Source organism: Arachis ipaensis, chromosome B04 (genome assembly GCF_000816755.2).
Source record: "Arachis ipaensis cultivar K30076 chromosome B04, Araip1.1, whole genome shotgun sequence".
NCBI classification, from domain to species: Eukaryota; Viridiplantae; Streptophyta; class Magnoliopsida; order Fabales; family Fabaceae; genus Arachis; species Arachis ipaensis.
Genome location: NC_029788.2, coordinates 121,309,174 through 121,322,822, shown reverse-complemented (window position 1 = coordinate 121,322,822; position 13,649 = coordinate 121,309,174). Strand labels below are relative to the sequence as shown.

The 13,649-nt window shown below is 35.4% G+C and overlaps 2 protein-coding genes and 1 long non-coding RNA gene across 4 annotated transcripts in view; 2 read left to right on the top strand and 1 right to left on the bottom strand.

The window, feature by feature from the left end:
* Positions 1 to 5,463, top strand: part of LOC107635065 (ferric reduction oxidase 2) — a 6,111-nt gene extending 648 nt beyond the window's left edge. Inside the window, exons 2-9 of the mRNA XM_016338427.2 lie at positions 968 to 1,201; positions 1,296 to 1,398; positions 1,709 to 1,912; positions 2,182 to 2,416; positions 2,925 to 3,252; positions 3,770 to 4,013; positions 4,244 to 4,926; positions 5,146 to 5,463. Coding sequence (XP_016193913.1) covers positions 968 to 1,201; positions 1,296 to 1,398; positions 1,709 to 1,912; positions 2,182 to 2,416; positions 2,925 to 3,252; positions 3,770 to 4,013; positions 4,244 to 4,926; positions 5,146 to 5,285 — 2,171 coding nt within the window. The 3' untranslated portion in view covers positions 5,286 to 5,463. The remainder of the gene's footprint in view (positions 1 to 967; positions 1,202 to 1,295; positions 1,399 to 1,708; positions 1,913 to 2,181; positions 2,417 to 2,924; positions 3,253 to 3,769; positions 4,014 to 4,243; positions 4,927 to 5,145) is intronic.
* LOC107635058 (TMV resistance protein N-like) overlaps positions 5,512 to 13,649 on the bottom strand; it is a 75,756-nt gene continuing 67,618 nt past the window's right edge. For both annotated transcript variants that reach the window (XM_021121840.1, XM_016338420.2), the window contains exons 2-6: positions 8,821 to 9,910; positions 8,358 to 8,636; positions 6,403 to 8,258; positions 5,869 to 6,082; positions 5,512 to 5,781 (exon numbers count right to left, since the gene is read on the bottom strand). In XM_021121840.1, the coding sequence (XP_020977499.1) occupies positions 6,735 to 8,258; positions 8,358 to 8,636; positions 8,821 to 9,910 (2,893 nt within the window). In that variant the 3' untranslated portion in view covers positions 5,512 to 5,781; positions 5,869 to 6,082; positions 6,403 to 6,734. The remainder of the gene's footprint in view (positions 5,782 to 5,868; positions 6,083 to 6,402; positions 8,259 to 8,357; positions 8,637 to 8,820; positions 9,911 to 13,649) is intronic.
* Positions 10,300 to 13,124, top strand: LOC107635072. The gene is made up of 4 exons (XR_001619133.2): positions 10,300 to 10,510; positions 10,611 to 10,665; positions 10,744 to 10,902; positions 12,831 to 13,124. It is a non-coding gene; the product is annotated as an uncharacterized LOC107635072 (long non-coding RNA).

Genomic DNA, 13,649 nt, shown 5'->3' with positions numbered 1-13,649 from the left:
CTAAAAAAAAAAACTTATTTTAAAACAAAAGGAGTATATTCTTTTGTTGTATTTTTTCATAGACATCTAAAAAATGACTATAAATGGCTAAATGCTTTATATTCCATTCAAAATTTGCTTATATTTACTATCAATGTAAGAATAAAAAGGTTCAAAAAATATTTACATATATTATGTTATTTTCCAATGTGTATGTGAAATTCTCCACGCACCAAAGTTAACCACACGCCATGTAAAATTGACACACGCCCCAACACACGCACACCCCACTAAGCTTCTAAAAGGCACAAGCCTTCATGCTACCAAGTGTAACCCCACAACATAGCACTCAAATTCCCCCAAATTTGCCAAATTTAACAAAATCTTCACCTCCTTCCTAGTTTGAAGGCAATAAAAAATGAACCACAAAGTAAATTCTCTATAAAACCAATATGGGATTTAAATTCAGTTCAGTACTCCAGTTTCAACTTTCAGGAGTCCAACTACTATCTCTATCTGCTTCACATAAAGGACCATGTTCATGTCCTTTGATTCTGTGCACCTGTATCTTTCATTTAAATTTGCACACAAAACATCACACTGAATTGCTTGACCTTAAACACATTCAATTCTTAATAATGCCCCACATGATTTTGGCATTGTACTCTTAATGTCATAAATACTATACCTAGTCTCATGCAATTTGGTTTTTCATTCCTAGTCAGTGTCACAATTTTGATTTCTTTTTCTTGGTGAGTTCCGAAATCTAAAGTGATAAACAGTACAACCTCCCTAAGAAAGGTTCCAGGACTAACTGGTAAGGTTCGCCCAAGAATCAGTCCATTTCCACCTCTAATGGGATCACAAATTTGATTTCAACTTGTATATATACAAGAGTTCCATTTATTGTCGTTTTTAATTCATGACTATATATAGTATTCACTTTCTCTAAACTGAATACTCTGCTGTCTTTTCTGGACTATTAAAGGAAGAAGAAGGAGTGAACAAGTGACAAACCAAGAGATGGATGAGGAAGTGTTGAAGAAGTCACCACCTTCTCAAGAAAAATATGGCAGGGCTCAATTTGCAATAAGGTTAATGGTGCTGGTTTTGTTTTTGGCTTGGGTTTTTGTTTGGGTAGTGGCTCCAACAGACACTTATAAACAGATATGGTTACCGCAACTAAAAGCAAAGATCAATTCTTCATATTTTGGAAAACAAGGTCTCATTTTCCGATTCAGCTACATATGTATTTGCAAAATTCACATATCTATATTCTTTGTTTTATGCTGATATATTCTATGATCTTCTTGCAGGTGCAACACTTCTCCTGTTCACTGTTCCAATATTGTTCATAGCTGTTTTGGGAAGTATCTACCTCCATATAGCAAAGAAATACAATTATTTCAAAATTGAAAGGTGCTATCTTTTTTCTTATTCTTGAATCCCATTTGATTTTTTTCTTATTCTTCTAGCCATATCTACTTTTCTAAGTAATAAGTATTTTAAGGTACTGTGTCCATCCATTTTTTTTTCTTTTTTCTTTTTTGTAGTACATTCATAAATTGATATATTTGGATGCAATTTGTTTATTGATAAAACAATTGATGAATGTATCAGAAAAATAAAAACGACTTATCAATGGATGAAGTATTCTTATAACATAATTAGAGTATTCCCAGTTCTGATGATTGGCTTTAAATTCCTTGGTTTCTTTGCACCACTCCAGGAGCAAGAATGGGAAGAAATGTGAGGGAGTATTCATAGGGAAGCGTCCAATGCTTGTGAGAGGCCCTCTTGGCATTGTTTCTGGCACAGAACTTGCCTTGTTGTTTATGTTCATTGTGCTACTAGTTTGGTCCTTTTCAAATTATCTAAACAACAGCTTTGCCAAAATTTCTCAGAAATCAGCAGCAGAAGATGGAGAAAAAGTGTATTAAAATCATAATACAATTACATACACAATGACTTGAGTTTTACACATATTTGCTCTATGATATGGATATATATTCTGAGTTATTTAAGGATTATAGTTTTGATTATGGTCTCAATCATGAATTTTGTTCATTAGTGTGCAATTAAGGTAATAATAATATAACTTTTATGCGATCTCAATCGCAATTTCGAACATTTTTCTAAATATTATTTCTGTTTTAATAACTAGGATTGGTGGTGAAGGAAGTGATTTTTGTGTTTTCGCAGATGGCAGAAGAAACTAGATAAATCAGCGCTAATGTTGGGGAAAGTTGGGAACATATGCTTGGCAATGTTGTTCTTCCCAGTGACACGTGGCTCCTCATTGTTGCCACTGGTTGGTCTAAAATCAGAGAGTTGCATAAAGTACCATATTTGGCTTGGAAATATGCTCATGACAATCTTCACTGCTCATGGCCTTTGCTACATCATTTATTGGGCAGTGACTAATCAACTTTCAAAGGTTCGTCAAAATAGTCCCCTACTTTTCCTCTCCCCTTTTTGGACTTGAAAAATGGTAGATTCTCAACTCATGGAGTCAATTCATGGTGCATTTTGAAATTCGATGGAGTAAAATATAGGGTTGTTGACTGATAAATGTGAAAAATAAATCAAGTTTGTGAACTAATGATATGTGGTCTAAAACTTGAATCACACTGTATGCATGAAAATTTCAAAGCTTGGATTCAAAAGAAAAGAAGAAAGTACCAATTCTAAGGGCATGTTTAATTCTTGTTTATCTTTTTCTTTTTAATGTATTATTGGATTTTAGGATCTTGTGAAATAAAATTAATTAAAAATGTTCAATAAAAGAAACTATACTGACTAACTAACTATTTCTAGCACAAACAAGTTAATTTACTACTATTGTGCTCTATGCTAGTCACTTGGATATTTTTTTTATCATTTTGTTATCTACTATAACATAGAACTATAGATTCATGATACTATTACTATTATTCTCAATGCAGATGCTAGAATGGAAAAAAACAGGGATATCAAATGTAGCAGGAGAGTTAACTTTGCTAATTGGTCTTTTAATGTGGCTTACAACATTCCCTCGCATTAGGAGAAAAGCCTTTGAGCTTTTCTTCTACACACACCACCTCTACATCCTTTTCATTGTGTTGTTCATCTTTCATGTGGGAATCTCCTATGCTTGTATTATGCTCCCTGGTTTCTACCTCTTCTTGGTTGATCGTTATCTAAGGTTCTTGCAATCAAGACAGCAAGCTCGGTTGGTTTCTGCTCGTGTTTTGCCATGTGAAGCGGTAGAACTTAACTTCTCTAAGACCCATGGTAAGATAAAATAAACTAGATGTTTAGTCCCTTAGATCTTGTCTCTTAATTGTTTAAAGATATAGAATACTAATTACAGACACCAAAATCATAGACGGTGTGAGAGAGATGGGGAAAAAAATCAGTTTTTCCTATTCTTGGGACTCGGGTAGGTTTAAAAAAGTGTGTGCAAAGACATTATCACTTTCTGCAAACAAATTTTTATAAAATAAAAGATCAAGTTGAGGTTGCATGCTTTTTTAAGGACCAGAGTATTATCACATATACTTTCTAAGGACTAGACTAATAAAAAATCTTTTAGGAATTTGACTAATGTGATGTATAATTTTCAGGGGACTAAGTTGATATATTATATATCAACTTGTCAGGAACCAAACCAATGTCAAATATTTTTGAGGGATCAAGTAGATAATTTGGTTATGACCTGCTTCTTGAAAAAAAAATTCTCAAATTTCAATGATAAGAATTTTTGTATATTGTTTTTAGTGCTGATGTGGCTATCTATATTTTTTGGCAGGGTTGACATATAATCCCACAAGTATTGTGTTCATAAACATACCAAGCATATCAAAGTTGCAGTGGCATCCATTTACAGTTACTTCTAATAGTAACTTGGAGCCTGAAATTCTAAGTGTTGTCATTAAGAGTGAGGGAGCTTGGTCCCAGAAACTCTATCAGATGCTTTCAGTACCATCTGCAATTGATCATCTCAATGTCCATGTTGAAGGTCCTTATGAACCTGTATCTACCGATTATCTAAGGTTTGCATTTTTTTAAATATAAAGCCCAAGTTTATATTAACAAATTACACGTAATTACACATCCATTCAAGAATAAGTGTTATATATATATATATATATATATATTATGGAAAAGTGTTTTTGGGTTGCTAGCAAGACAGTTACTCTCTAAATAACATCACTTCTGGCTTAGTCTAAAATGATTATTTATAATTTCTTACAAACTAATAACTCTGCTTTCTATTCACCAGGCATGAAACTCTTGTGATGATTAGTGGAGGCAGTGGCATCACCCCTTTTGTGTCTATCATCAGAGAGCTAATATATCTGAACATAACATTGAGATACAGAACTCCAAAACTTACCTTAATTTGTGCATTTAAGAACACCTCTTGTCTCTCAATGTTAGATATGATCCTCCCATGTTATGGAATCAACGGTGACATTTCTAGTTTGCAACTACAAATTGAGGCTTACATCACAAGAGAGGAAGACCATAAACAGAATAATAATTCAATTCCCCTTCAATCCATATGGTTCAAGCCTAACCAAAAAGACTCGCCTATTTCTACTATTTTAGGTCCAAATAGTTGGGTTTGGGTTGGTGCTATAATATCATCTTCTTTCATAATCTTCATTATCCTAATTGGGATGATTAACCATTACTACATTTTTCCTGTTGATCATAACACCAATAAAATATTTTCATACCCTTTGAAGTCTTCTATCAACATGTTAGTGATATGTGTGTCTATAGCAATGGGTGCAAGTGCAGCTGTTCTTTGGAACAAGAAACAAAATGTCAAAGAAGCAAAGAAGGTACAGAATATGGAGGGGTCATCTCCATCAGTAGAAAGAGAATTGGAAAGCCTACCAAACCAGATCCTTGCCAATGCTACAAATGTGCATTATGGTGGAAGACCTGACCTAAGAAGTAAGTCACTTCACTTTTTTTTTTGGGGCAAATTACTATGTAGTTTGTAAACTGTAACACTAATTACCTTCATAAATATAACACTGACCTCAAGTGAAGGGAATCTTTATTTTAAACTATAGCCTAGAGACATATCAAGGGTATGAAATTGCTCTCTTTTCTTTTTTCTTTTCTTTCTTTCTCTGTCTTTTATTTGCTTTTATTTTTTCTTTTTTGAAGGACTACTGTTGGAACTGAAAGGGTCAAATGCGGGGGTTCTTGTTTCTGGACCCAAGGAAATGAGGCAGGAGGTAGCAGCTGTTTGCTCATCCAATTTGGCTGAAAATCTGCACTTTGAGTCCTTTAGCTTTAATTGGTGATTTTACTTGAATTGTTAGAAGATATAAAACATTTAGCTATTAGCGAGAATTGATCTTAGCTAGCTTATTTTGAGTTAGAATTTTGTTATTTTTTGAAAGTGTAAATTGGTTATGTAACAAATGTTAGATCCTAGTTCCTAGCTACCACCAATGACAATACTTCTACATTCTAATAGTCTCTTCTGCTTTTTAGAAAATAAAATCTGTCATAAGGAGCATAACAAAAAAGGTAAAAGAGTTTTAGTTCCATATCATTTTTCTAGAATATTAGCATACAAACAATTTCACTATTTATGAATCCAAATAGTCCCATACATGGTTACATCAAACTCAAATTTACACAACACCAGATGGATATTGACATGGACTGAATTTTTGCCTTGCTAAGGTTTCCACAATCTTTAAAAATTGATGTTTCAAGTTTCCAGAGCCGAAAATTGAGATCACTTTAGTTCCAGGGGAAACTAATAGTGATGTACTCCAGCTCCTTCAAAAACTATTTAAAAAAATGTGAAAATGTTATTAGCTCTCAAGATACATTCTTCTAACAAAATTACATTGAGCTCCTGGCAAATAGACATACCTTTCTTCTCAACCAAAGTTGTTCACTTCAATCACATCATCTGCAAATATATTTGTCAAACACTTTCCCCTTCACGCCTTTGCCTTTCCATCTCACTTTTGCTCAAATCTACGATATCCTCAATAGGCACCCAGCCAGTGCTTAATATTTTGGCATGAAAAAAAGGATAATCAGAAAAATCTTCAGGTTCACCTTGGCTGACCTGTTCCTGGGGCTGAATCAAAAGTTTAAAGTTTAAAATCCGAGATCTTGGCAACATTCATCATTGAAGTAATCATTGGTCAAGCAGAGAATGTAAAGGTGATAAGCTTTGCACATTCTATATGTTCTCCATGGGATGATGCATCGATTACCATGTCTAACAGATAAATTTGAAACACGCAATTTAACACAAAAACACATTCCCAGTAATCAGATAACATAAACTCTCCTCTATCAAAAACCAACATATTACTTTCCTAAAAATTGAAAGAAAAAGAATTGCAAACTAAAATGCAAACTTCAAATAGCAATATTTATATAAAAAAGGTTTACATTTCTTTGTGGATGGATGCAATGAGCTGTGTCAAAAGCTTCAGATCTGGGGAACCATTTAGCCGAGCAGATCTAAGCTTGGCAATGATACATGTAACATATTGAGAAACCTGTGTCATGAGCTATGGTAACTAAGTGCTTTTGCGAGATGGGTCAGAGCTTTTGCGAGATGGCAAATGGCTAATAGAGGCCTCCGCTGTGGCGGCTAGCTCTATCTCTTGTTCATACACGGGAGAGTCAACCACGAGCATCTTATTTATAGAAGCTGAAGAATGTGAAATCATGTCCATGTTCAGTTCAAGAGTTGCTTTTCTTTTCCCTGTTTCATATTTTCATTTCTTGAAATCTTGAATGTCTTGCTTGCACACCCAACGTGCTCCACATCTCTTTACTCGGATATCAAGATCGTCGTGATCTGGAAATAACATTTGGAAGCGATTGTGTTGGCATAACAGCTTACTAAAATAGTAACCGTTCACGCACACAATGAACAAAGAATCCTCACTTTTCATCACGGATAAACTCGCGTTGATGAATTCTTTCCCGTTGCAGATCACCGAAGGCTGGAATCTTCTGAAACCTTTGATACCTTCACATAGGAAAGAGAGAGCAAGTGCGACCATTTCAGTTGAAGGGCAATTAAGTGGGAATGAGACTGATACTCCATTATCTTGTTCCTGATGCTCAAACCATGCGGGAAGTTCCTCCCCTGTGATCAACATTTGCAAGAAGTCTTGACGATCTTGGCTAGCTGATTCTGCAAAGCCACAACATGCCTTTGATATAACATTATCAACATTCGACGCATCCAGTGAATAACAACCCTGTGCGTCTAATTCTCTTAGACTTGATGGAAGCTCTGGTAAAACCTCCAATTCATCGCAAAAAGATAGCTTTACACGCGTAAGTCTGGGAAGTTGATGGATACTTACTGGAACCCTTAAAAAACTGCTCATAGATAAATCCAAAAAGGTCAACGACGCTAAGTGGGCAATATCATAGGAAAGGGTCGACTCTTCTCTAGATGACCCAATATAGTAGGAAAGGGTCAGGCTACTCAAAGAGGTCAGGCTCAGGCAAGAGAGAGAACGCAAAAATCCAACAATATTTGGGCTGTCAGAAAAATCCTCAACTGTGAGGGACTCTAACCCGTGAGTTTTGTGTGGAAGACAACTAAGTTCGACGAATCTACTTAACACCAACTTTTTTAGGCCAACGAAACATCCAAGTGATAAGGGAAGACCAGTAATCTTGTAGCATCCAGTTAAGTCCAACTCAGACACGCCAGCCAAATTTCCAAGCGTCTGGGGTAGCTCTTCTATACCTGAATATACCAGCCTAAGAATGGATAACTGTTTCATGCATTTCCCAAATTCTGGCAGTCTTCTCAAACTACTGCACAAGCTTAGATCTAGTTTCTTGAGTGAACTCATCTCCAATTTATTTCCTAGTGTTTCAAGACTCCTACATCCACTTAAATTCAATTCAACAAGGTTATTGTGTTGTACGAGAGACGGGTGAATATAATCCAGCTCCTCGCATCCCCTAAGCTCAAGTGTTTTAAGATTGGGAGCCCCATAAAGATCTGGCAGTCTTCTCAAACTACTGCAGTCAGATAGATCTAGTATCTCGAGTGAACTCATCTCCAATTTATCTCCAAGTGTTTCAAGACGGATACATTTACCTAAATCCAATTCAACAAGTCTCTTGTGGTGTGCGAGAGACGGGTGAATATAATTCAACTTCCGGCATCCCCAAAGAACAAGTTTTTTAAGATTGGGAGCCCCAGAAAGGTATGGCGTTTGTTTCAGCTTCATGCACCTAGACAGATTCAAGTGCTCTAACATTTCTAGAACCTGAAAAAACATAAAAAAAAAATATCACATGGTGTTAATATTTTTGCTGGAAATGTTTATGTAATAAAATTTGATAGAACTGTTGATGAAAAGGTCTACCTTCTCTCCATCCCATAACTGTACAATTTTGCTATCAGACAGATTAATTTCAACAAGTTCATAGCGTTGATGATCTGTAAGGGGCAGAGTTTTCAGTGGACAGCATTTCCAGTGAAATACCTTTAATGTACAAGGAATATCGCAGAGAATGGGAGCTTCCACGGTATTTAAAATGAGAAGCTTTAACTGACACATTTTTGAGAAAGATAAATCTCTCTGATTCACTTCAGTCTCGCTATACCTCTTATGTAGAACGATGCCATGAGTTGCTTTAGTTTTCTACAAGACATACACGTAAATAAATAAATAAACGATTAAAAAAACCAATGAAAAAACTATACTGATTGAGATAACCACAAAAACAAAAAATAGTTTTTAGTTACCTATATATAATATCAAATACATTGTCAAATTCTTATTTTAATTTTATGCATCCTATAGTTGAGAAAAAAACAACACTTACCTTCTTTTGAGTAAGTACAAATTCAACATCCTCCAAACACCACAATCTGCTATGCTCACAAGCATCATTCGGAGATTTCTGAATTACAATTTGTTTGCCCATTTCTACAAGCAGATCATGCATTCCCAGTCGATCATTTTTAATAGTAACTAATGATCTGTTAATCAAAATATCAAGACCAATTTCAGCCTGATAACCACATCCTTCTAATATCGTTGTTACATATTCTTTCCCCAGTCCTTTAAAGAAACAAGCAATATCTAGAAAAATATTCTTTTCCATATCATCTAAACCCTCATAGCTTATTTTCAAAACATCAATAATTTCAGAATATGAAGACTTTTTTATTTTTTCAATAGCACTATGCCAAACCGCAATAGGTCTACCATAAAGATAGGAACCCAATACTTTAAGTGCCAATGGAAGACCACCACTGTACTTGACCACTTCTTCAGACAAATCCAAAAATCCTTCTGTAGGCTCCTGCTGTTTAAAGGCTTTCAGACAAAAGAGATTAAAGGCTTCACTTTTCACTAACCCTTCAACCTTATAAGTTTCATGCACCTCTTGTTTCTTTAGCACCTCTAAGTCTCTAGTTGTAATTACTATTCTGCTTCCAGGACCAAACCAATCTTGCTGCCCTGCCAAATCCTCTAATTGTTTTTCATGATTTACATCATCAAGAACAAGAAGTACCTTTTTGAGATGTAGAGAGTTTTGAATTCTTGTTCTCCCATCATACTTGTTATGAACAGCATTTGAACTTATATTCATTTGTTTAAGAAGTTGCTTTTGTATGTGAGTAATGTCTTTTTTCTCGCATTGCTCCCTAACGTCGGCAAGAAAGCAAGTAACTTCAAATCTATTTCGAATGGTTTCAAAGACTGCTCTAGCAATAGTTGTCTTACCAATCCCGCCCATACCCCATAGACCTATAAAGCGAACATCATTCAATCCAAGGCCTATGAGAGTAATCACTTGTTCCACTCTCAAATTAATCCCCACAAGATTCTTCATTGAAGATGGCAACTTAGGAATCAATATTTCAAATATATGTTGAGCAATATTTTCCACAAGTACTGCTTCGTCCCTGTTCCAGGAAAGAGAATTTCTTTGTAAGTCTACAACATATAAGAAAAATAAAGCAACAACTTTTATTATAAAAAAGAAATTTTGTAATAATACAAAGGAAGACAATACAACACAAAACAACTGAAGTTTACAAAAACAATTTTCTTTTACAAAAGTTATTTGTAATAAGCTATATATTTTCTGTAAACCCCGCTAAAATCGGTAAAGAGTTAGCCAATACTTTGAATTTTAATTAGGCAAATTAAAAATGGAAAACTAATATCAAAATAGGATAGAGTTCGTCAAAACGAGAATTTTGACACCAATTTCGAAAAATTCGGCCCAAGATTGGACTGAACGGGCCAAACCGGTTGAACTGAACCCGAACCGGCCCGTGGGCCCAACCAACTCATTATATATAATGAGCTGAAGCTCATTTCATCTCCATTCAGCATGCAGAACACGCTGGGCAGCTAGCCAAAATGAGGAAGAACATGTTGAAGATTCCAAAACCCTTGATTTCATTCAAATCCACATAACTTTTCGCTCCGAGTTCCGATCGTCGTACCGTTTGCGGCTACGCGTCCACGGCGTCGAGCTCTACAAAGCCCATAACATTGTAAGATAAGGAAACCACGTTTTCTTCCTCAATTTTCTCATTTCCAGTTCTGAATTTATTGGGCTTTAGTGTTGAGATTTTGTATAATTTGGTGTTTTAGATTCAAGTTAGCTTCCGGGACTTAATGGGCTCGAGCTATTGAGCATATGGGTATGGTAAGGACACCCAAACCCTAGCTCAATCTTGTATTTATAGTGGAAAAAAACTGAATTTGGAACATGTATATGAATTAGGTGTAGATTAAGTGGATATATATACATTGGAATTGAATTGGGAGTATTTGGAGGCTTATTGGTGATCAAGGCTTGGTTTGTGGCTGTTTCAATTGAGCTTGGAGGGGCTGTGTTTTGTGTTGTGAGGCTACCTTGGGTGAAACAAAGTGATCGGCCAAGGTATGGTTTAAGTTTCGCACGTTTAATATTTACGGTGTTGTAAAAACTTAGGTTAGAGGAACCATAGGATAAGTTGAATTGGTTATTGTATTTAATGATTAGTCTTGTAATGTTGTTGGAATAAATTATTGGTGAATATGTATTGGAATTATGAGGTGTTGAAGTTGTAAATGTGTGCCCTTGAAATTGAGTTAGTAATGGTAGCTATGGTCATGATTTGTTAGCATTATATATGTGTGCTTGATATTATTCATGAGGGGTTGTTGAAGATGTTGGTATGAGTTAATGAAGGGTTGATTTATGTTAATGGAATTTAATTGCTATATGTTGATAGAGGGTTGATAAATATATGATGAAGGGTGGTATAGGTGAAGAGTTGTTATATATAAAGGAGGGGTTATTGATGTATAAGGTAAATGTTGATATTTATTGATGATCAAGATTTGTTGAATTGGTTAAAGTTTATATTGGCAATGGTTGTTGATGAATTGGGCTGACATGGTATTATAATGCAAGTTTTAATGGTAAGGAACTTAAGTTGATGAAAATGAGGTTTGGTTGAGAATTGGTTAAAAAACCAATTTTTGATGAACTTTCGAAGTCCATAATTTACTCCTCAAATTATGGATTGAGTTGTGATTTGTTGCAAATGAAAGATGGTTTTGTAAGCTTTTAAACGATATCAATTTTGTGAAAAACAGAATTTTGAGGAGAAAGTTATGGACAATGAAAAATTGATACATAAAACTGTGAAGCAGGAGTTAACAACTGGTTGCAGCAAGCTTTCAAGGCATTCTACCAAATTTTTGGAAAAACGCCCATCCACGCGTACGCGTGGCGTGGAATTTTGGCGACGCATGCGCGAGAAGCATGCGTATGTGTGGGTGCATATTCACGCGTACGCATGACTCACGCGTACGCGTGACTTGATGTATGCTCCACGCGCACTACACGTGCGCGTGGCCTACGCGTACGCGTGGATACCGCCTGTTGCAAAAAATCGGTTTTTGATTGTTTTAAACCAATTTTCCACTTCTAAACCTCCATTTTCTTCCCTTTAAGGCTTAAAGTTTGGTTTTAGGTCAAGTGGATAAAAGAAGCTAGGAAAACAAGATATCTTGAGGGTGAAGAAAGTTGTAAATGGTGGCTTTTATGAAGAAAATAAGAATGTTAACGAAGTTTAACGCTAAGGTTTGATAATTGATGATGTATTGATAATGAAGTTGTCATGGCTTATGAATAATGATATCTGAGATACGAGTTTTTCTGGGTAAAAATCGTGGCTTGCCATCACGTGTTTCAGGTTGAATTTCGATACTCTGTTGACCCTACGTCGTAAGGGTGACTGGACACGTATAAATTCCCGGGTATGGATAGCCCTATTGAGTGATTACATGATGAATGAATGTGAACTCTATGCATAGACTCTTGGAGATGCGCGACGGGGGACAGTCTAAGGTTTTCGGACTTGTCGGGTTGGCTGGATTACTGACAGATAGGCCCCATCAGCCATAGGACAGACATTCATCATATGCATTTGTTTGTTTGGACTGTTATGCATTTCCTGGGTATGCCTAATTGATATATACCATCTGCTTCCTGATATATTTGCTACTTGCACTATTTGCTCATTACTTGTGTGTGAACTTGTTTGGTTGCTTGTCTTTGCTACATTATGGATGATGGAAGGATGGAGGAAAAGGTGAAATGGTTTGGTATTAGATTATATTTGAAATTGAGTAAGTTAGGCAGATTTAGAATACCTACTCCTGTTTATGGCTTCTGTTTAGTAATTAAGTTGGATAATTGAATAACGGAGTACTAGGATTACCTATGGCATTCTCAGGACCTTATTTATTATACGCGTGGCACTTTTCCCATACTGAGAACCTCCGGTTCTCATTCCATACTATGTTGTTGTTTTTCAGATGCAAGTCGAGAGGCTCCTCGCTAGGCGTCTGGATCTTTGAAGCGAAGTAGTTCCTGGGTGTATTTTGGATTTCTGTTGTATATATGTACATATGTATCTAGCTTACTCTCCAAGTAACTTGTGTATGCTGCTCCTCCTAGAGGTTGAGGGAGAGACAGGAATTTGTTTTGGTATCTTGGTGCATTTTGGGAATACTTATGTATGTTTATATGTATATATATATTCCCCGGCCAGCCTTAACTTCGCAGGCTGAGTCAAGGGCTAGTTATGCTGATTCCTTGACTTTTCTTTACTCCCTTGTCTACTTTTATCATTTCCTATTAGGTTTCTTAGCACACAAGTAATTCTATTCCTTGAGCGTTGCGCTTTTTATTTTGCGATTTTTGTTTACCCGTTTTGTTTTCAAGGCTTCTAGTATATTATTTCTTTCACTATGATATGTATATTTTTACTGTTTAGAGGTCTGTAGCATCACACTACCTCTATTCTATGACTTAAGCGTAAAACACTGTGTAGTAGGGTGTTACATTATGGTATCAGAGCAGTTCGTTCCTATAGAGCCTTAGGAACGGACTGATTATGCCTCTGGGCTTACTTTGGGTGTCTATACATTAAATTATTATATTAAATCAAATCATCCCTCTTTTTTCATAAAAAAATATATATGTATAAATAAATAATAATAATAATATTATATACACACATACACTACTTTTAAAAATAAATACATACGTATATACAAATAAATTATGAATATATTTATTTACTAATCTTATTTATCTATTTATTTATTTATTAATATTTAAAATATTTGTAC